A 24,253-nucleotide genomic window follows, 5' to 3' on the forward strand; every position below is an offset into this window, starting at 1 on the left:
GGCCTGTTACAGTCCTGCCAGCCGTGAGTTCAATGGTAACGTAATGAATCAGCACTATACATTAACTAAGGTTATCATCAGATAGAACCCCAGAAAAGCTGGTTGACGAAACTGCTGTGGCCAGATGCTTGCAGGAGTCTCACACTGTTTAGTATTTGCTAACTCAGTGTTCCTGGTGACTTAAAGTTAACTACCAAACGTGGCAAGAATCAACTCTCTCAAAATCAATTTCTCTCCTAGTACTACCTAACATATACACAGGGACTTCAAAATGTTCCTGGAAAATGGAATTAAAAGGTTAAGTTTGCTTTGGTGCAAAATATATTAAAATCTTGATATTTGAGTATTAATCTACTTATTTAGAAGGCAAACTCCTACAAGGCAAAAATTTCCTTTCACTGTATTGCCTCACCTTGGGTTCACAGAAGTGTTTGGCACTTATTGGAAACACTTGTTATATGGATAATCAATAACAAACAAAGGATGGACAAGCAAGTCCTCAAAGAAACTCAGCTGCCAGTACTTACCTCACATGGATATGTAAAAAAAAAAAAAAAAAAAGTCTCCATTGTCAGTGCTACTGCCTACCATTGGGAGGCCTCAGGGAGGTCAATCATGAAATCACAAAGACTGTAATTGTGTATCTGCTTTGACCAGGCAGGGCCACTCTCCCAAAAGAAAACTCGGACTTGTGGTAACATTTCACTAAGGGTACCTGCTGTAGCACTATTGACAGCAGCAGCTGCAAAACTCTAAATCACCTAAGAATCTAAAAAGATTAGTGAAACAATGGCTATCTATATAATGTGGCATTATGTAGCTGTTCTACAGGTTTTCAATAACTGAGATGGAAAACTCATTAAACAAATCATATAAGTAAGTTCTAGCAGGCTCTCATTTTTATTTAAAATCTATATGCATAAAACATGATTGTTTGCAATAGCTATCATTAAGTATCAATCAAGATGGATGATTCAAAATCCGGTTTTCCTGTATTTTTCCATTTTTATTTACAATAAATATGTATTATATGCTTATATGACTATATTCAATAATCTCACATACACACACACACACATATACACACACAAAAAAAAAACCAGGAGGGGTGTGGGAGTAAATCTGACAAATAGATTATGAAGTACTGAGTTTCTGGCCACGTCTTTTACCCAAAGACCACTGCCACCCTTAAATCTAAGGAACTGCTGCTGTCACTTGAAATCACTACGGCGGCGATGCTGTCTGGGGATCTCATCGCGACATGAAGCCTGAGAGGTGGAACTGAAGCAGATAACACTGCTGACTACGTGACAACAACTCTACTCAATCCCAGCCCTACAACGTATCCACAGTGTACAGGGGCTCTTTATCTGTAAAGTGTGATCAAAGCATCTCATGCATTAAGAATGCTGGGATTTAACTGAATCAACATTTCATAACATTACAGAACCCAACAGGCTCATAGCAAGCCTGGTAAACACTGGTTATTATTCTCTTCCTAAACAGAACTGTTACATGGTGTCTCACTCTGTGTACATAACTAAATGCCTTGGCAAGAAATTCAGGTTAATGTTAATGTTTTGTATATCACTATAAACATACATTACTTCTTACTGTTAAAGCTCATTTATTGGTAACTTAATATTACTCGAAGTTCTAGCAGTAAGATTTCCTGGCATCTTTCATAAGGAGAAAAAGCAGACGACTGGTCCTGAGTAAGTTTACATCTTCACAGCACTCTATGAACAGAAGAAACAGGCTTGGGCTCTAGGACCACAGAACCAGAAGCGCAACTGTCACACATTCATATACTGCACACAACAACTTATGTTTGTCTAGTGTTTTTCCTGACCTGACATAACCAAAATTTAAAATCTGCAAATTCAATGCACCCAACTGCACTGCCAAAAACGATACAGTAACTCTTCATGTTTTACATTTTGAAATCTTCATCTTCCCATAAGCAGAAAATGAAACCAACAAGGAGGATACATTCCTGATCAATTTAATTTGTAAAACGGAGTCCATGCTTCACAGGCAGAACCAGAAGGAAGACAACCCTCCAGGAGCTTACATTTTGTTCATGGTTATTACATAAGGCCAGTGTATGAACACTACCTGAAAACACGTTTTTTTCTAAGTGCAATAATAAATATTAAACTGAAAAGAATTAAGCATTTAAAAATTCTCAAACAGGTACTCGTCAAAATGAGGTAAGTCTAGTGTGTCATTAACTAAAGGATTTAATGCTGAAGTGGAAAAAAACTCATCGAAAATATCAGTCTTCACGGGACTCTCCAAGCTTAACGTTTTAATGCAGGCATTACTTGTTGCTAAGTCTGGCTGAACTTCACATTGATTTTTCTTGCTGGGGCTGCAATAATTATGGTCCTGTCGCAGATGTGTGTTTTGGGGAATATCATTTAACTCACTAGGTACTGGTGCTGGAATACAGTTATCTCCCATTTCCAAGTATCCAAAGTCAACATCTCCATTGTCTGAGAGCTCTGTTGAAACAGTGTTTGTAGGAGACAACAGTTCTGCTAAAATGTCTTCATGAGTCTGACCACTGTATGAGGAAACATCAGAAACAGGAGTGCACCCAGGTTGCTTATCTGCAATATCAATCTGAAACTGCAGCTCATTTAACAAGTCTTCTAACGAGTCACAGTCATTTGGAGACTCACACTGGGACACTTGCTCTAAATGTTCACTTGCAAGTGTTCCATTTTGGGGGGAAGACTTCAGGGTAGCTAATTTCTTCTTTTTGGCTTTTAGTTTTTTAAGAAGTTTTAGTCGAAGTTTATGGATCTGACCTTCAACTGAGTCTCCATGTTTTGCTGAAGAAAGAGGACTGTGGCTGAGGTGAGCTCTATAGGAGGTGTTTTCACACTTCTTCAAACCTTCTGAGGCAGCACTCGAAGCGGGAGCAGCAATTCTAGCAGGTGGAGCAGCCATGTGAGCCGGTGGAGGACCTGGAGCTGCGGTTTTGCTAGCAGGTGGAGGAGCGGCCATGCTAGCCGGCGGAGGAGGAGCTATGCTAGCAGGTGGAGGAGCGGCCATGCTAGCCGGCGGAGGAGGAGCTATGCTAGCAGGTGGAGGAGCGGCCATGCTAGCCGGCGGAGGAGGAGCTATGCTAGCAGGTGGAGGAGCAGCCGGGCGAAGTGGCAGAGGAGCTGGAGGAGCAGCAATTCTGGCAGGTGGAGCAGCCGTGTGAGCCGGTGGAGGAGCTGGAGCTGCGGTTTTGCTAGGTGGTGGAGGAGCGGCTGTGCTAGTAGGTGGAGCAGCTGTGCTAGCTGGTGGAGGAGCGGCCGTGCCAGCAGGTGGACAAGCTGGTGGGGGACTCTGGACCGGAAGTGGCTTACCTGCGTGCCTCCGAGATTTCTTGGATACCTGCTTACCCTTTTGGTTTCTACCTTTACCTTTAAAGCCATCTACACTATTTGCCCTTGTAACGACTGAATGCAGAACAGTGTCTCTATTGCAAGCTGAAACACAGAGTGGCATGAAAGAAGCCCCCCTGCTTAATAAGCCTTTAACCCAACTTCCCACAAATGGTTTCTTCTGATTTTCTTTCAGACACTGACTCTGTAGTGACTTCACTGTGAAGGTCTGGGGTTCTGCTACAGGCTTTTTCTCCTCCAAATTAGAAAGCTGAGATGTAGTGTGTTGTTCTGATTTTAATTCCTCCAATTTTTGTGGAAAGGACTGTTTGAACTGAGCGCTCGTCTCCATTTCTGTTGCCTCCACTCCCTGTGTAAGGACTGCAGCGTGACTGTCACTCACAGATTTAGAACTGCCGCTGTCTCCCGTATTCGGCTGCACTGACGCCATGTTTGTATTTACAACTTGAGATGGAACGCCTAAACCTACACACTGGTCTTGAACTTGTTTTTCTTTACATGGATCTGATACCGAAGAAGCCGTTAGTGAGTCTTGTGATGGTAAAGCTCTGGTTTCGACAATTCCTGTATTTTCTGCTACAGGCTTATTTTCTAAGTTTGGGAAAGACTGAGAGTTCACTTGGACAACAGAGGCGGTTTCCTGGACAGTTTCTTTAAGTGTCAAAGGTAAAACCTTATTGGCAACCCAATCTTTTGGTTCTGGGAGAAAATGATCCCCAGGAGCCACGGCATCGCCTGGTGGAAGAGCGACTGATCTACCTGCAGGGTGAGTCATGGAGGCCGCGCCAGCTGAGGGGGCCGCACGCCCAGGACACAGCGCTGGAGACGCCGGCTGCTCAGCACCAGAAGCGTGCTCATCGCTGGGTTTTTCAAGCAGAAGGCGAGCACCTTCTTTATCTGTCACTTGGGATGTTTTTCTTTCCCAAATAACGATATGGATCTCTGAAGCAGGAATTTCAAATTCTTCATGCCTTTCAGAACACAGGCCTTTTAAGTCATCACATTCCAGCCAACTTCCTGGGGGTTAGGAAAGAAAGTCAAAGAGGGTTACACATTCAAACATCACCATCCTGTGTTAACTCTCTTCTGATCTTTTTAAAACATGGCTGTGTCCTGCTCACCGTCCTTCTCATGTTAAAGTCTTTATTTGGATGACAAAAGTTATGGACTAATATACTCAGAAATCTGAAAAACTGAGGCAATTTTCTGGATAGCTTATACTCTCCCAAAATGTCCACAAAAAACAAGACAATTATGAGCATAATTAACCTTTGGTACTTAGAATACGGTAACAACCAATTTATCCAACTTCAGAAAAGAGTAAGTTGTTCCACATTATGGACTTAGCCAGATAAATGAAAATCATTACTTTAAGTAAAAGCATTTGTTTTAGTTCTTGCATTATTTTGCGTCTGTTTTCTTATTTGTCAAGCGGTAAGAAAGATGGTTGATGACAAGGGACACGTATGAAGACGAGGACTAGCTCTGTGAAGAATCCACTATTTATAGCAATCTGGTCACTGCACAATTTCAGTGGTGTGGTAGGAATGAGAGTCATTAAGTAGTGGTACAACGTGAATGAAGAGATGACCTGTCTTAAACTATCTGTTACAAAAAGAGGAGAACACACAGACACCAGCAGGACAGCTACCCTCAACAACCACCAGCACCACGACCACAGATGAAAACCACCAAGGCTGGCGGGGACCTGGAGACAGTGGAATCCTCGTGCCTTGCTGGGGGAACATCAAGTGGAACAGCTGCAGTGCCACAGTCTGGTGTTTCCTCCCAACGTTGGATGCAGAACTACTCTGAGACCCAGCAAGTGCCCCTGCAGGCACACACCCGAAAGAACTGGACAAAGGGTCTCAGCCACTCGTGCCTTATTATTCACAGCTCATTACACACAGTGCTCGGAGGCGGAAACAACACACATGTCCATCAACAGGTAAGCGGGTAACACAGACAATGGAATCTTACTCAGCCTTTTAAGAAGAGAAAACTTGACAAGCACAACATGGATGCATCTAGAAAGTATGCTAACTGAAATAAGCCAGACATAAACTGAGAAATGTTGTACAATTCCACTTGCATGAGGTACCTAGAGTTGTCAAATTCCTACAGACAAGCAGAATCACTCGGGGGTAGAGGGAAAGGAAGTCCCTGTTTAAGGAAAATTAGTTAGGATGATAGAAAGTTCTAGAAATGGATGGTGATGCACAATACTATGAATGTATTTAATGCTATCCAATTGCACACTTAAAATGTTAAAATTGTAAACTTTGTTATGCTTATCTTACCAAAATAAAAAAATACAAACAAAAAGTACACTAGACAGGTGACAGAGATTAAGAAAGATATATCTAGGGGCCGCACTGTGGCACAGTGGGTTAATGCCCTGGCCTGAAGCGCTGGCATCCCATATGGGCGTTGGTTCAAGATCCAGCTGCTCCACTTCTAATCCAGCTCTCTGGTATGGCCTGGAAAAGCAGTGGAAGATGGCCCAAGTCCCTGCATCCATGTGGGAGACCCGGAAGAGGCTCCTGGCTTCAGATTGGCACAGCTCCAGCCATTGTGGCCAATTAGGGAGTGAACCATCGGATGGAAGACCCCCCCCCCCTCTCTCTACCTCTCCTCTCTGTGTAACTCTGACTTTCAAATAAATGAATCTTTAAAAAAAAAAGAGGAAAGTATAACTATACTTTATTTATGGTCATGTGATAACTGGGACAAGTTAACCAAAGGCTGGGATGAATAACAGCTTCTTAATAACAATATCTGTGTTTTTATTACTGGCTTTTCAAAACAACTCACACTTTCCCTTTATACATCAATATCTATATTTCTATGACATATAAAGTAACTACAAAAAGTAAACTGTCATGGAAATTGTAGAACAGCAAATATGTGCTCTCTTTCTACAAAACCTAATGTGATCAATTAAAAAAAAGTTATATTAACACCATCCTACCTACTATACGACATTTTTCTACTCTCTGAATTGTAATAGTGAGCATGCAAACCACTGTATTTCTTCTAAGGAGTAGTTACTTTAAAAAACACCACACTTAAAAACACACACACACACACACACACACACTTTAAGGCCGGCACTGAGCGTAGCGGGTAAAACCACTGCCTGCAGTGCTGGAATCCCATATGGGTGCTGGTTCGAGACCTGGCTGCTGCTCTTCTGATCCAGCTCTCTGCTGTGGCCTGGGAAAGCAGAAGATAACACAAGTCCTTAGGCCCCTGCACCCGCGTGGCAAGACTCAGAGAAAGCTCCTGGCTTCAGATGAGCGCAGCTCCGGCCACTGCGGCCAACTTGGGAGTGAACCAGTGGAGGGAAGACCTCTCTCTCTCTCTCTCTGCCTCTCCTCCTCTCTCTGTGTAACTATAACTTTCAGATAAATAAGTAAATCTTTTTAAAAAACCAAAAACACCACACTTTAGCAGCAGAGAGGGGACAACCGCTTTAAGGGAGAAGAAGAATGTTTACAAGGTTCATCTTAAATACTCAAAGTGTGCTAAGTTTCCCTTTTCCCTTCCTTCTACACACACTCCTACCTTCTCAGAAAAACATTTCTAGGAGTGAGATAGAAAACTACTGGCTCGTAAACACATGATGCATCTGTCCTTCACTTTGTTAGGACAAGAAAAGATCTTAAGTGTACAGGGACAGAAGAGCTCGATCTTAGGTTTCAAAGGTTTCCTAGAAGGAACTCATTCTGAGGAACAGGGAAGGTTAGGAGAGGAGAAAGGGATCTACTCTCGATGCTTCAGGCCAACTCAGTTATTAGTAGACTGGGCAATTTCCAAAGTATCCCCAGTGACTAAGTGAGACTGACAAAGGTCCAAGACCCAGCACAGCTTTTTAAAAACTACCCCAAAGGGGAAAATTAAAAACAAGATTAATATGCTTATTAAAATATAAGATATGATGCGAAGTAAACTGAGTGCATAAGTCACAAATAGAAATAAGAGTTCTCTAATAGTTAAGTTACAAAAAGGAAAATTAAATGAACTGCTAACCCTCCCACAGAACAAAAACAAAACCACTCACTAAGTATGTGGTTTATGTAGATGCATATGTACAAAATACCTGACCCCTCCATTTTTTTTCTATGCTCAGTAAAACTCTGAGATTTTTGTTGGTCTGCATCAGTTGTTCTCTATCAAAAGTGCACTTTAGAACCACCTGAGGAGCTTCTACAACATTAATGATATTTGGGGCAATCTTTAAGACTGATCATTGGTCTGGAGTAGAGCCTGAAAATTTTTTAAGCAAACCAACTGATTCTTATATGCTGTCAGGGTGGGAACCAGGCTGTGCATGAAGCGGACTTTTTACTCCCTGCCATGAACAGCAAGCTAAAGTAAGCAGGTTTTGTTTTTATGTTGTGGAGAATTACTTCTATCCAAATTGTAATGGAGGGTGATACTTTAAGGTAATAATTATATTCATAATGTAAGTTTCAGTTTGTAAAGCACTTTTGTAATCCAGTATTTTTAATGACTTTCATCTATTAGAAAGGCCTGTCCGTATAATGCAGTATTGTGCCATCCATCCAAACATCCCTCTGGGAGGATGTAAAAAGTGCCCAAACAACAGGGAACAGTTACATCAAAGTGACCCCTTACCAACGGCCTGATATAAAACGTTCAGGGGGTTCAGCTGCCTAAGGCAAAGTAAACACTCAGAAAAATAAACTAACAAACTACATTAGACAAACAGAAGGGGAAAAAACTTTCAAAACTCATGAACTGTACTTATTTTTGAGAATCTTATATAAATAAAGCTGTTAGCAAACTATGCATTTCAGATATTCTATTTAACAGTGACAGGGGGCTATACTGTCTAATAATAATTCTAGAGGGGCTAGTGCTGTGGTGTAGCAGGTAAAGCCGCCATCTGCAGTACCAGCATCCCATATGGGCACCGGTTCAAGTCCCGGCTGCTCCACTTCTGATCCAGCTCTCTGCTATGGCCTGGAAAAGCAGTGGAAGATGGCCCAAATGCTTGGGCCCCTGCACCCGCATGGGAGACCCAGAAGAAGCCCCTGGCTCCTGATCGGTGCAGCTCCAGTCATTGCGGCCAATTGGAGAGTAAACCAAAGGACGGAAGACCTCTCTCTGTCTCTGCTTCTTCTCTCTCTGTGTAACTCTGACTTTCAAATAAATAAATAAATCTTTAAAAAAAAAAAAAAAAGAAGTGGAACAGCCCAGACTTGAACCGGCACCCATATGGGAACCCTGCCCTTAAAAAATATAATCATCATCCTAGAAACAGATGTGTACTATTTTGCTTACACTAACAATTACATACTAAATACAACTTTTTCAATTAAAATTAAACTTTTTCAATTAAAAACCTCAGAGTGATGAACTTCCTCTGCAAGAGATTTATGCAGCATCCACAAAATTGAAATTCTGGGACCTGCACTGTGACTTAGTGGGTTAACCTGCTGCCTCAGATACCAGCATCTCACATAAGCACCAGTTTGCATCCCAGCTGCTCCATTTCCAATCCAGCTCCCTATTAATAGCCTGGGAAAACAGCAGAATATGGCCTAAGTTTTTGGATGAAGCTCATGGCTTTGGCCTGGCCCAGCCTTGGCCCTTGCGGCATGAACCAGTGGATAAAAGATCTTTCACTGTCCCTTTCTCGCTCTGTAACTCTGCCTTTCAAATAAAATCAATCAATCCCTTAAAAAATTAAACATATATTACTCATAAAATTAAAAAATAAAAATATGAAGTGGAAAACAAGCAAACTGTAAATGGACAGTACATGATCTCATCCTTTGTCTAAAAAGGAAATACTTATAGCAGAGATCCATGCTATAAGAAAAAGGAAGAACATAAAGGTACTTCAAAAAGTTCATGGAAAATCAAATTAGAAGTTTATTTTGCTGCACTTACCATCAGCATCTAAAATCCAGGTTATAAAATGATTACTTGCTTGGTACTGAATTATAGACTTTATTTCATAAAGACATCCTTCCAAATGAAATGCATAGCGCTGCAAGTCCTTCTGTGGCAAGCCTTCTACAAAGTGCACCATGAATATGGGAGACACTCTGTGGAGAACAAAGGCAAGAAAATTCAAACAAATTCAACGCCATGTGTCTGCTCATACAAAGACGGGCTGAAGCAAACTAGTCACACATAATACGTTCAAGGCAAACTGCACTAATTTTTCTTGAGCACCTCCAGATGTGTGCCTTAATTAGAAATGGAGAACTTGCTCTAAGAAATATGTAACATTAAACCCTTTTCAGAATGGTATCAATGACAGTTGGAAGCCATCAGGCAGTAAGAATCTAACACAGACCATTAAACAAAAATTGCTCAAGTAAGAAGCAATGCTGCTTTGGCTTATAGAAGATTTCATGCGAGGTACATGGTAGAATTAAAGGGAAAAATCCAGACCTTTCAGAATTTTCTTTGGCATCAAGTGCCCAAATCAAATTAACTGCTTTTGTTAGGTAGAGTAGGTAATGCATGAAACGAAGCAATAAACCTGTGATATTCAAAGTCACATTAATTTGGTTTATTTCTTTCAGCTATCTCTGGAAGTAGAGAAGTCTACCAAACCAAAATTTTCACAGAGGAAAAGTTTCTAAATAGAGAGGAAGATACAGCATCCTGGCTGATTTACTACAAACTGTAAGACAACCATCATTCCTAAATGCATTTTACTATCAGAGCAACATGCCAAAACAGAAAATAGAACCCAGAGACAGGCCTCAAAAACCAAATTTAACAAAGCCCTCAGGATTTAAGAAAAATGTTGAATATCCCTTTTCCCAATATTTGAACAGCTGTCAAAACTTACTTATCTTATTAAAATATATTCAGCTGAAATGAACTGGAATCAATGTCCAAAATGAAGATTATTTAGACTGACAAGAGATAATTTGTAAATTATTCCTTGTCAATCATTTTGTCAGAGAATAATCAAGTCCTCAAATTTTAAGTGCCTATACAGAAGAAGCCCTGCAAACTCTACAGCACTATGTCCTACTGTTGTTTCTACCACATTTATTTCAATGAATCTGAGATGTCACCGACTATAAAATGTGCTACCATGAAAAAACCAGACTACATCATGCCATCAAATTTGAGATGTACTCCCATTTCAGGTATGTTAAAACGTGAGGTATGTGTCCTTATGTCGATGATCCACAGTAAAAATAGATACACGTTCACAGCTCACTTTGCAAGCTTTTTATACCTAAGAGTTAATTAAAAATATTTTAAAATAAAATATTTATAATATCAAGTTCTGTTGGCCTCATATAAAACCTCTCAAGACATCTTCTGAGCTAGTTGACAAAGGCATTAATAATAAGTAAAGTAATGCATTAAGATCATCTGACATATTTTTGTAAATTCGAGTCTTCTAAACTCCCCTGTGGCAAATTAGTAAAAGTAAAAACCAAGATTAAAACCTGCACCCTGGGTATAGTGGATAAAGCTACCACCTGTGACGCCTATATCCCATATGTATGAGTCCCAGAAGCTCCACTTACGATCCAGCCCCCTGCCTGAGAAAGCAGCAGAGGATGGCCCAAGTGTTTGGGCACCTGCACCCACGCTGGAGACCAGGAAGAAGCTCTTGGCTCTTGGCTTTGGACTGGCCAGGATCCAGCCATTGTGGCCATTTGGGAAATGAACCAGCAGATGAAAGGTCTCTCTCTCTCTCTTTGTAACGCTGACTTTCAAATAAATAAATGAATTTTTTTTATAAATTATGACTTAGATTTATTTATTTTTTTAATTTGACAGATAGAGTTAGACAGTAAGAGAGGGAGACAGAGAGAAAGGTGTCCCTTCCGTTGGTTCACTCCCCAAATGGCTGCTATGGCCGGCACTGTGCTGATCCGAAGCCAGGAGCCAGATGCCTCCTCCTGGTCTCCCATGCGGGTGCAAGTGCCCAAGCACCTGGGCCACAGCAGAGAGCTGGACTGGAAGAGGAGCAACAACCAGGACTAGAACCCGGCACTCATATGGGATGCCGGCACCACAGGCGGAGGATTAACCAAGTGAGCCACGGCGCTGGCTCCTGGCTTTGGATCAGCATAGCTCTGGCCGTGGCAGCCATTTGGGGGATGAACCAACGGAAGAAAGACCTTTCTCTCTGTCTCTTTCTCTCACTAACTCTGTCAAAAAGAAAAAAAATTTAAAAAATCTGCATCCTGCACACTTTCTTGGATTTAACAGACATTCAAACTCTAGTTGGATATAGATTCCCCTGGATACCAAGAAATGACCTGCCCGAAACCTCCAAAGCCAGAGGAGGTAGAAATTTGATTTTCTTATCCAGCACAAAAGGGAAGACAACCATCAGGGCAATTGTATCCATTTTAAAACATCCTCTTAATTACACCAGCCACTCAGCCAAAATATCACCTGGCCACCAAAGTTAAGCAGGGCTCATGTGGAGCAAGACAACAGAGAGAAGAACCACAAATCTTTCTGGCGTTTCTGCTACTTCAGCCACATAGAGGCGAGCCCTCAGAATGTCCTCCTAGCGTTACTTTCCATTAGTATGAAACTTGATAGGTTTCACATGCCAAACAGAGCTCACGTTCCTTTTCTCTAACGCTGGGATGCACCTTGTAACTGATGGCACGCAGTTAAGTAGGCAGCGTTTTTTCAATGGCATATTAAAAAAAAAAAAAAAAAAAAAAACAACAACACAGTGCAATGTGTGAACACTGGTATCCTGGAGTCAATCAAATAAAGCATTCACTCCGTCCTTCTTTCCTTTTTCATTTTCCTCTTTAGATCCCCTAGAACAGGAGTGGGGAACCTCTTTTCTGTCAAGGGCCATTTGGACATTTCTAACATCATTTGCGGGGCATACGAAATTATCAACTTAAAAATGAGTCTGCTAGAGATGTACTGAATGTTGTGTCCCACCTGCAGTTGCCTTTGCAGGGCTGGACCAGATGAATTCACAGGGCAGGACATCCCCACACCTGCCCTGGAATCTAGTGTCCCTGGAAGTTACAGAATTCTCCTACTCAAAATTACAGCTTGTCTCATTTCCAGCCTCTCAGGCCAGGGTGGAACTTTACCCCTTGTTTGGTACTCAATTTCATTTTCAAGCTTCTTCCTTCCTGCAATGCCTGCAGTATCAATCAGAGATGAAGCTCAGAGTTGACAGCAAATTAGGTACTGCTTCAACCACAGGAAAATTACATGGGACAGATTAAGAGAACTAGAATCTAGAGTCAACAAGAGATTTCAAGCTAAGATCCATTTGCATTCAACTGAAGTGGCACTGGACTCCTACTTAAGGATCTACCCTTAGGAAAAGAAAACAGAACAGAGAGAAAACAGCACAAGAGAACTGTGCTAGTTATCTACTCCCCAAACACAGCAGGGATATGAGTTCCTGGTCTCATAAAGAGCACTCACATCTTGTGCTAGTGGTTTGAAGTGTAAGTTTTTAATTTCCTTTCCAACTAGTGGAATAATGCCTATTTTCGAAAATGCAATTTTAACAAGATGTATATATGTGCATCTGAACTGTAATAATTAGGCTTTAGAGAGAAAATAAATGCAAATGTAATTTTTAAGTCTCATTATACTTCACATCTATCATATCACTACTGCAACTATTTCAGACTGATAAAAAATGAAAAATTGTGAATGAAATCAACTGTAACCCAAATAATTAGAATTGGTTCCTATTAACTGTAACAAGAAAATACCTCTTTAGAAAAGTACAGCTGCTCAAAGGTTTGCAAGCTGTACTTTGGAGGTAGTATAAGGATCTTATAAAGAATAAAGAGGAGCTGGCTGTGGGGAGCAACTCGGACTAGACTAAGTTACTGGAATTAAGACTTATTCTATGCATCTGCTCTCCCACAATATGGCGCTGAGAAGGGAGAAACAGCTTCTACACAGCTGCCTCCAGTTCAACCAATAAACTGTAGGACCTGCTCCTGATTGGAGGAGAGCAGCGTACTCGGCGTGTGGGTAGCAGAGTTGGGATTGGCGGAAGAGGACTATAAAGGAGGAGAGAGACAACATGCACCAGGAACATCTAAGGGGAACATCTATCTGAAGGAACACCTGTGCAGCCCCTGAGAGAGCCGGCTGGCGGTGTACCGCTCCCCCCGCGGAAGTGGGGAATGTGGCAGGGGGAACCGCCCTTCCACGGAGGTGGAAGGGTCGGTAGCCAACCCGGGAAGAACCAGCAGCAAACCTGGGGAGGGCCAAGCAGACAAAAGAACAGCGCAGGGTCCTGTGTCGTTCCTCCACGAAGATGGGGAGCGACATAATGGTGCCATGACTCGGATATGAAGCCTAGGCAGGGTTTAGTGTCGCTCCTCCACGAAGAGGGGGAGCGACACTGGCACTGTGGCATAGCAGATAAAGCTGCTGCCTGTGGCACCTGTATCCCATATGTATGCCAGTTCAAGACCCGGCTTGCTCCATTTCTGATCCAGCTCCCTGTTAATGCACCTAGGAAAGCAGTGGAGGATGTCCAAGTGCTTGGGCCCTTGTACCCATCTGGGAGACCCAGAGGAGGCTCCTGATGGCCCAGATCCAGCCACTACAGCCGTTTAGCAAGTGAGCTAGCGGACGGAGGATCTCTCTGTCTTTGCCTTGCATGCTCTCTGTAATTCTGCCTTTCAAATAAAATAAATCTTAAAAAAAAAAAAAAAAAAAAAAAAAAACAGGAATAAAGCATTTCCTATCAAGCAATGAGGATTTAGATAAATTATAGCTATTTTATATATCAGTATCCATTCAAACTTTTGCAGAGGAGCTTAAATCAAAAAGCCTCCATATCACTGTAACACATTGAATAAGCTCTGTAAGCACAGAAATGTCTTATTTCTACCACTTCCCTATTCTTTACAAAGAGTTGCTTAATAACTCACTGTTGAAAGTGAGTTTAAATACACGTTTCAAATGCTGATCCACAGCAGTGTACGACCAGACTCCTGAAGGAGACTGTAATGAGGTTCACTTCAAGAGTTTGGGAAGTAAATAAACAGTTTTGGAAGTAAATAAAATCTGGTTCAGGGATCTTGGTGCTCCATGATTCCTAAACAATTTACTTGAAGACATGAAATGAGTTTTGATCCACTAGGCGCCATTCACCTGATTTATCAATGGATTCCTTTTCTAATGGGGACATAACAGAGATGTGGATTATCTAAGACAAGGTGTTCTATTACTTTTTAGAATGTTGCATGATAGAATTACCCATATATCATGATGGATATAATTGCTTTTAAGTGAATTCCTAAAGACTATATTAAATCTATTTTTAAATTTCAGCAGGTACAAACAAATCGTTATGAAAATTTCCAAGTAAAAAACTACAAAGGGCTTATATAAAGATCTTATCATTTAAATGAAATTTTACACTAGTTCAATTTACTTTTGAATATATGGAAAATATTCGAATTACAAATTTTGTTCATAAATTGGCCTCTCAGTTATTAAAGCAAATTTTCCAATGAAACAGTTTTACCTAATAGATACATTTCCAGACTACAGCATGAATCTTTAATGTAAAGTAAAAACAACATACTAGTATAATTAAACAGTTAATGCTGCAATGAAACAATTAACAGATCAAACAAAGTAACAGAATGAGTCTATCTTCTATCATTAGGCTTGAGAAAAAGCAGGTATAACCAAAAAATGATAAACCCCAAGAAGTCTGAAGCCATGCAATGGCCCAGTGCAGGATGACAGACGGTCACACGCTGCCGCCCTTCCACCTGCCTTCTCAACAAGGAAAGGGCATCAGAGAGGCTCCCTCAACTTGCTCCCAAAGCTTGGACAGCAGAAAGCCAAGATTACAGACTTCTGGTTAAGCACAGCTCCTCTTCCTTCCCATTCAAATGCTATGGGATACAGTGAAGGACAAAGAGGAAAAGGAGGCAGGCATGCAAAAGAGAAGTCAGCAAATTCAGAAGACAAAAACCGACAGACAAGCGGTACCTCGCAGGGCAGATGGCCCAGTGGTAATGGCAGTGCTACAGAGTGGCCATACTAAGAAGAGCTTATTTGGCCCACTGGAGCCCTATAAGATTCCATGTTTGCAGATTACAGATGCCCTGGAACAAGGGGATGAGGCCCTGGGCTAGAAACTAGAAGAATGACTCCAACTATATAATGAAGAACGCCCTGAACATAAGCACCACATGCTTGGCTAAGAGGGAATAATGATGTATACAATGGTACTTCTAGAAGTTTCTGGAGGCTGGTGCTGAGGCCTAGTAGGTTGAGCCTCTGTCTGTGCAGCCAGTTCAAGTTCTGGTTGCTCCACTTCTGATCCAGCTCCTTACTGGTGGCCTAGAACAGTGGAGGATGGCCCAAGTGCTTGGGACCCTGTACCCATGTGGGTGACCAGTAAGAAGCTCCTGGCTCCTGGCTTCACATTGGCCATTTGGGGAGTGAACCAGCAGATGGAAGATATTTCTGTCTCTCCCTCTGTGACTCTGCCTCTCAAAAGATTTATTTATTTATTTATTTGAAATTCAGAGTTACAGAGAGAGAAAGAGAGGTCTTCCATCTGCTGGTTCACCCCCCAAATGGCTACAACAGCTGGAGCTAGGCTGATCCAAAGCCAGGAGCCAGGAGCTTCTTCCAGGTCTCCCAAACGGATGCAGGGGGCCCAAGGACTTGGGCCATCTTCTACTGCTTTCCTAGGCCAAAGCAGAGAGCTGGATTGGATGTGGAGCAGCCGGGACTGGAACCAGCACCCATATGGAATGCCGGCACTGTAGGCGTTGGCTTTACCCGCTATGCCACAGCACCAGCTCCAAAAATAAATTAAAAAAAAAAAAAAAAAAAAAAAGTTTGTGGAAAATGAAGTCTATTTGGATTAAAAAAGCCTAAAACCCATGCATAGTTTTTTCATAATGTACACTATTTTTCATTTAAGAAATTTTTATTGGTAAGATGATATGAGATACAAAGATGAACAATGCACACTTTATACGAGCTTTTTGAAGACCTTTGAATCCATAAAAACACAAGTACCCTGCAAGTACTAACTTAGCCAAATACATTATCCCACTGGAAGGACAACGATGGGGCCAAGGTTTGGTATTAAAAACCTAGTCTTCAACTACTATAAAAGGAGAACAAAGTGCATACAGCAGAGCAAATGAATCATTTGAAATACCACAATTCAGTGGACCCTTCATAGGGGGTAGAAGTGGGATTGGCTCCAATCTGTGGATGCTCAAGTCTCTAATATAAAATAGTACAGTATTTGCACAGCCCATGCATGTCCTCCCATATACTTCAAATCATCTCTAGATTACTTATAATAGCTAATACAACGGAAATGCTCTGTAAAATAACTCTTCTATATTGTTTAGGGAATAATGACAAGGGCAAAAAGTCTTTCCATGTTATTGCAGATACAGTTCTAAAAAAACATAATTTCAATGCAAGGTTGATGGAATCCACAAAAGGAAGGGTTGACTGCACTACCTTAAGGCTGAAGCCCGGAGGCAGGGAAGACTGCCCCTCCTCCCTTTTAAGCCTTTGGGTAGTATTACCTGAACGAGTATTTATGCTTCAATGAGAATAACCCTTTGAAGAGATGCTGCGGACTTTCTGGCACATTCAAAGGCATCGCTGGTTCTTTATTAAACCAAATTGTATCTCAAAACATTCCCTTAATTGAAGAGTTAGAGATAAGGACACTGAAAATGAAGGTTAAAGATGTGTGAGTGCATGAACAAGACAGACTGCTGAAGCTGTAACTGACCCGAGAAGTTTAAAAAGACAGGACTTTTGGTGACACCAGAAAAGATAATTCTGACCAACTATTCCACTGTGGAAAAACAAAAAAGCTGGCAAAATGCAATCAAAACACATCTGCTTGAGGACGGCAGAAGACTTCCAAGATGATGAAGAATTAGCAGGCCGAGATCTAGGAAAAAATGAAAATGCACACAGATGAGCCTGTAGTTCATCTTGGAATCATCTTAGTTCTTGAAATCAGATTAAGGAGATCTCAGAATCCTAGTGACTTCAGGCACTTGGCATGAGAAAAAAACTGAAGTTTAATATCCTTAAAGATGTGGAGGCAGGAGGTGGGGGTGGCAGAAAGAAGGAAAACTGTAGGAGAACAGGGCCAGACAATCCCCCGAAGTCAGCTCTGCCGCCGAGTGTCACCCTGGAAGGTATCAGCTAGTACACTGATTAACAGAAGCATCTGGTGATCCTAAGTGTGCGTTCACCCAAACTTCTGAAACGTAAGTTGTAGTCGCCATTCTGAATACCACACATTAAAAAAATTTATATAAATCCACCCTCATTTTGTTTTAAAAATTGTAAGAAAATTTTAACTCACTTTTCTAATACCATTTTTCTTATTTGTGATTTATTGTTGCAATTGTTACAAGGACCGAAATGGGCAGCATTAAGAGGGTGCCACTCAGGGATGACATTTGTGAAAGTGACCAGACTCTTCGTACACCTATGAAGAAAGAAGACATAATTTAAGTTCATGTATGTAACTTCAGCCAATGCCTAAAACTAATGGCACTCCCTTTATTGCTTATTCATATTTTCATATTTCCTCAAATCACATTATCAACATGGTAGTGGAGCTCCCTGGCCCTAGTGACGAAGTTCTCTGAAGACTCCTCACATCACCAACAGTCTCTCAGCTATAAGGCAAAGCAAGAAAGCGACAAAGGCAGTTTCCAATAGCAGCACAGATAATCCTCTGGGATGGGGGGCACTGCCCTATGCACTGTGGGATGTTTTGCATTGTCCCTGGCCACTACTCACCAGAGGCCAACCCCAGCTGTAATAACTGATGCCTCCAGAAATTGCCAAATGGCCTATGGCTGGGGCAGGGTGGGGAGCCCCTACTTGAGCAGCACTATTCTAAGGTGGTCAGTTATAAAGCGTTCATCCCTGACTCAAACAACTCCATGTGGCTGGCATTACTGACACCAAAAATGAAAAGAGGCATCTGCATCGTAACTGCCGTGCCAGGTGCCCACCCCAGACACGTCTCTCCCTTGAGCTCTCGGAGCTTTTGCTATGCACCTCTCAAGTGCAGCTACTACCTTGCGTTCAAAGATAATGGAAAGCAGCCCAAAGATCAACTAAATGACTAAGTTACTGGCCCTCCACTACGTGTTCATATATTATCTTCCCAACCCACAGGCTGAATGTGGCCAGGACAAATATTTCCAGAGGAGTCACTAGAACACAGGACACACTCAATGAAAAGCTGTGAAACCAAGATGGAGAGTCTAGAAAAGCTGGAATTGGGCTGATTTTCATCATGAAGCTTGTTCACAGTATTTAAGACCCAGGCAGTAACTAGGGAGCAGACCACAGTGAGAGTCTTGGAGGCCAGGAAAGCCCTGGCGTGCCTGCAGGTTCTGCCACTTACTAGTGTGTCACCTCCGGCACCGGCTGAGCCCCTTTCAAGCTTTGGTGTCCTATTTGTCAAGTGAGGATAACAGGACCTCCCGCACGGACTACAATCAGATAACTGAGGTCCATCAATGACAGACTAGAAACGGGTGTCTGTCTTCATCCTCACAAAAGGTGTTGAGTAAAAGGTTAATTCTTACCCTGTTCTAGTAGTCTTAAGCTTACCGGTAAAAAAACAAATACTTTTCTGTTGCGTGTGTTCCCTAGCACAGTCTCCCAGACTCAACAACATCTGACTGCTCCCTAAATACCTAAGAAGAATCTCATGAGTTAGGCACCACCTAAGCAATAAACTTCTCTCAGGGCAAAGGAATGCGAATTATCTCTATGAACTACTGCCAGCCTCTAGGAGTTTCTATGATGTTAAAAACGTAAAGTAAACAACAAATAAATACTCTGCTCTTTAACAGAGGAGTTGACAATGGAGTTATGAGAGCAGAGAATCTAAAGGGACACTCTCAACAGCAATCTATGAGACCATGGGCTTTGGATCCTTCCAGCTCCTAGCAGCAAGCGAGCTGCAGTTTGTGTCTTCAGTCTCAGTGCTGGAAAGACTTTGAGGTGTAGTGGGAAATTCGGTCAAGGGTAAAGAAATCAGGGAGAGCAGTATTCAAATGTGATCCTGACAATCATTTTCAGTAGATGAACTCCCTTTAAAAACACTCACCCACCTGTGTTGATACTGGTGTCCACACTGGGAACATTCAAAGTCCCAGGAAAAAGAATATGTGAAGAGCTTTTCAATGTGGGGCTCTAGTTTTAAGAGCAGGGGAAATGCGAACACAGGGCTTTCCATGTCACCTTCAATTGAAAGAGAAAAATCATTGTTCATAAGTAACAGTTACAAAAGGCAAACAAAACTGCTGTCTTTTCTCACTATAGAGACAGAGTTGTCACTCACATTTGGGTGGGGCACATTTCTGGAATCATCGCTCTAAAAATGCCCAGCATGATTTAGTTATCACCTCAGTCTATTTCTTTTTTTATTTACTTATGTACTTATATTTTTTAACTTTTATATAATGAATATAATAAATTTCCAAAATACAGCTTATGGATTACAATGGCTCCCCCCCATAACTTCCCTCCCACCCACAACCCTCCCCTCTCCCGTTCCCTCTCCCCTTCCATTCACATCAAGATTCATTTTCAATTATCTTTATATACAGAAGATCAATTTAGCCAATTTAGCATATATTAAGTAAAGATTTCAACATTTTGCACCCACACAGAAACACAAAATGAAAAATACTGTTTGAGTACTAGTTATAGCATTAAATCACAATGTACAACACATTAAGGACAGAGATCCTACATGAGGAGTAAGTGCACAGTGACTCCTGTTGTTGACTTAACAAATTGACACTCTTGTTTATGGCATCAGTAATCACCCTAGGCTCTTGTCATGAGTTGCCAAGGCTATGGAGGTCTTTTGAGTTCGCTGACTCTGATCCTATTCAGACAGGGTCATAGTCAAAGTGGAAGTTCTCTCCTCCCTTCAGAGAAAGGTACCTCCTTCTTTGATAGACCGTTCTTTCCACACCTGTCTATTTCAACAACAAAAACTACAGAAGACCCACACCACCTTCTCAGATAGCTAGCTATTCTCAGAACTATAAAAACTTTAGCATATATTGAAACAAAGGTTACACAGTTTGCTACAGACACTAACAAAATATAACCAGTGAAAATGTTAAAATATCAAAATTGGATAAAATCACTGAAACACCATTTCTACTCCAATTCTCTCCTCTGACCTTGGAGAAGGCATGACACACGGGGTTAAAGGGCCAGGCTTGAATCGCCCACCTCCTCATCTCCAACAACTGTAAGCCTGAAGAAGATCTGAATGTTGTTGTCACTAAAGCAAACACTGCATAGTAGATGGTAGCTTCCAGCTTGGAGATCAGCAAGTATGTTAAATGGGAAGATGTACATTCTTACATTCCTCCTCCAGGTGGTTTCTCTCCTTCCTATCCTTCGGGGTGCTAGGCTGCAGCCTTCCTGGGCTGGCCCTGCACAGTTAAGAGTCCTTCCAACTCCTCCCTCCTCAGGACAGAGTTGCACTTTCACAGTCCAGTTGTCTCACTACCCTGGAACTACAGCTGCCCAGAATGTGTTACTGCCTAAGCATATACTGTAAATACCTGTAGTTAAAATGGCGATTTAAATAGTCATCTTTAGGGTACAGTCCCATTGCTATTTTTGTACAAAAACATAAAACCCAAATGAAATATTCTGTATAAATAGAAATACAAGTGATCTCGAAATGAGTGTTCAACGCCATATGCATAAACAGTATGCAGTACAGCATGAATTTGTAATTAGTCCCCAGCCTTTAAATGTGTACTGTATCACAATTCAGTATTAACTGAAAAAGCAAACCATCTGCATTTCCTAACAATAGAATATTCAGGTGGAAAATACAGAAAGTTCTCAATGAAACAACCAAAACACACTGTTAGCTATATGGTTATAGATAATTTTAGGCTATTTATATAGTTCCTAAATTAATCATCTTTTTCCTTTGATTACAAATTCTATGGGTACTAAGCATAAAACAGCTTAACTAGAGAACATAAAATACCAATACCTAATTTAAATCTAAGCCTCTGCCTAACTAAGTGACTTTTTGCTCCCACGATCAACATCTACTCCCATCCCAACTCCTAATCTAGTCTGTGCATTTCCTTAAAACACCACTGCCAAGATGCAAAGCTTTTAGTGACTCTTTTCTGACTATTCAAGTTTTCTTGTGTGTTAATTATTCATTAATATCTTTAGGCCACTTTTCTGTCAGGTTATCTTTTTTTTTTTTTGACTGATGTTCAAGAGTTCTTTGTTGGATATCATTTCTTTGTTCTACCTTTGCCCAGAGGTCTGACATTTTAATGTAATCATATTTATCAATTTTTTCTTCATCTTATTTAAGTGAAATCATCACTTAACATGTAATAAAAGTTAAATTATCACTTATATTTTCTCCCAAAGTTTCACTTCTCTGCTTTTCACACCGAGGTCTTTAAATATGTTCATGTTTCCTTTTACTTATGGTGGGAAGCAGGGCTCCAACGTTCCCTTATATCAGCAACCAATAGTCTCAGTACCATTTCCTTACTGTTCCTCTCCATTTACCTGCATTACCAACTCTGTTACCATATGAAGTAGCAAAAGGGGAGGTTTCTAGCTACACTCCATTCCACCAGACACAGCATTCAAAGAGTAAATTACTCTTTTGATTTAAAAGAATAAGGAGAAACCATAATAATATTAGGTCTTGCTTTTTTTCCACTTTTTTCAGAAACAGATATTTTGGAAGGAAAGAAATACCAAATTGAAGACAGTAGCTACCTTTGTCAGGAGATAAAGAGGAACTGGGGAAGAGTACAAAAGGAGCTTCAGTTCTATTTGTAATGTAGTCCTTAAACTGCACAGAGGGTGAGCAAAGACGACAGTACTTTGTGTGAGTGTGTGTTATTTATAAGATTTATAACTTACTTAAAAGGCAGAGTTACAGAGAGAGATATTCCACCTGCTGGCTCACTCCCCAAATGGCTACAACAGCCAGGTCTGGGCCATCATCCTCTGTCTTCCCAGGGACATTAGTAGGAAGTTGGATTGGAAGTGGAGACGCCAGGACTCCAACAGGCACTCCAATATGGGATGCTGCTGCCATAAGCAGTGACCTCACCTACTGTACTACAACACAAGCCCCTACATTTATTTTTTTGTAAATAACAACCAAAATGATAAAGAAGCTGACCTGAAAAGTTTAGTCAACATTCAGGGTCAGTACAGATTCTACTTCCATACAGAAGACTCACATGGGGGGTTCTAGAAATCACTGATTACCTCGGCCTCATCTCTGAGACTCTGATTTCATTTAATCTGATAAGCCTACAGTATTTTAAAGTTCCTGGGTGCTTTTTGATGCACAGAGTACTAGAGAAGTACCCAATGTTATACCCCTAAGTGTTCACCTTGTTCTGAGAAATGCACCTCCTCCCAAGAAATGACCACCACTCTCACACTGACATTTTAAAGTTCCTGGGTGCTTTTTGATGCACAGAGTACTAGAGAAGTACCCAATGTTATACCCCTAAGTGTTCACCTTGTTCTGAGAAATGCACCTCCTCCCAAGAAATGACCACCACTCTCACACTGACATGGAACAGCTCCGCACAACAGTGACTTATCCAGAGTTAGAGTCCTATGGCAGATGACTCAGCTTCTCTTGCCCAAGAAGTTGATCATCCAAAGTAATAAAACAATATATTTCTTTAAGACGTACATATTTCTATCACACCATCACTTACCTAATGTGCATCTGAGCAGGGGCTGAAGTCTACTAAAAATTTCAGCTCTGACTTCATTCAGACAGGTCTCGATCTCTGCAAGTATTTTGGAAGGAAGTTTTTTATAATCTCCACCTAAAACATTATACAGAACATTATCAGTTTCTCATCAATGTGTCTTTCCGCAGAAAACTAAAACACTGTCATGAGAGAAAGTTATCAGTCAGTAACTTCTGCAAATGGAGCCAAAAAGCAAAATACAGAATTTCCTTAATTCTCTCCTCTCTGTGGTCTAACATGTATCCCCACAGTAACTGCTATCAGTGCATCAAAATTAGTTCACACGGCCTAAGCAAAGTTTCAGTTAAAGTCGTTCTCATCCAAATAATCAGAGGCCTAAAACACAGGCTGAGGATCTCTTATCCAAAATGCTTGGGACCATTCATGTTTCATTTCCAGGTTTTACTTTTCTCAAATGTTGGAATATTTGCATGAGATTTCATTTGTTCCTAATACACATAGCCTGAAGGTAGTTTTACATAATATTTTTAGTGTCCCTGTAGTTGACTGGGAACTATCACATGAGGTCAGGTGTGGAACTTTCCACTTGCAGTTATCATGGTGGCAAAAGCTTTTAAATTTTGGAGAATTCAGATTTTAATTTTTAAATTACCAATGCTCAACTTGTAGGAAGTTTTAAGACATATCATTTATATCTAAAGCAGCAGAGTTTTGGTTTCTTTTTGAGAGAGAGAAGGTTGAGGGAGAGAAAAGCAGGCAGGCAGGCAGGCAGGCAGGCAGGCAGGCAGAACCACCTACTAGTTCAGTATCCAAATGCCTGCAATAGCCCAGGCCGGGCCAGGCTGAATTCAGGAGCCTTGCAACACAATCCAGGTCTCCCATGTGGTGGCAGAAACTAGATGCTGCTTCCCAAGGTGAGTATTAGCAGGAAGCTGAAGTAAGTCAGGAGCCAGAGCTGGGGCTCAACGCCATGCATGCAATATGAGATGGGGGTCTTTTTTCTTTTTTTCTTCACTTGTTTTACTTGAAAGGCGGGGGTGGGGGGGGGCAATGGAGGCAGGAGGAGCGGGGAGAGAGAGA

At 41.4% G+C, this 24,253-nt stretch overlaps 1 protein-coding gene across 5 annotated transcripts in view; it reads right to left on the reverse strand.

The window, feature by feature from the left end:
* Positions 1-877: 877 nt before the first annotated feature.
* Positions 878-24,253, reverse strand: part of USPL1 (ubiquitin specific peptidase like 1) — a 91,509-nt gene continuing 68,133 nt past the window's right edge. For 2 of the 5 annotated variants that reach the window (XM_070049062.1, XM_070049059.1), the window contains 6 exons: positions 23,174-23,287; positions 19,529-19,658; positions 17,755-17,880; positions 17,167-17,331; positions 9,327-9,484; positions 878-4,421 (listed from right to left, as the gene is read on the reverse strand). In XM_070049062.1, coding sequence (XP_069905163.1) covers positions 2,179-4,421; positions 9,327-9,484; positions 17,167-17,331; positions 17,755-17,880; positions 19,529-19,658; positions 23,174-23,287 — 2,936 coding nt within the window. In that variant the 3' untranslated portion in view covers positions 878-2,178. The remainder of the gene's footprint in view (positions 4,422-9,326; positions 9,485-17,166; positions 17,332-17,754; positions 17,881-19,528; positions 19,659-23,173; positions 23,288-24,253) is intronic. The other 3 variants (XM_070049063.1, XM_070049061.1, XM_070049060.1) reach the window with 2 other exon arrangements.

This window comes from Oryctolagus cuniculus, chromosome 9 (genome assembly GCF_964237555.1).
Source record: "Oryctolagus cuniculus chromosome 9, mOryCun1.1, whole genome shotgun sequence".
Classification (NCBI taxonomy): domain Eukaryota; kingdom Metazoa; phylum Chordata; class Mammalia; order Lagomorpha; family Leporidae; genus Oryctolagus; species Oryctolagus cuniculus.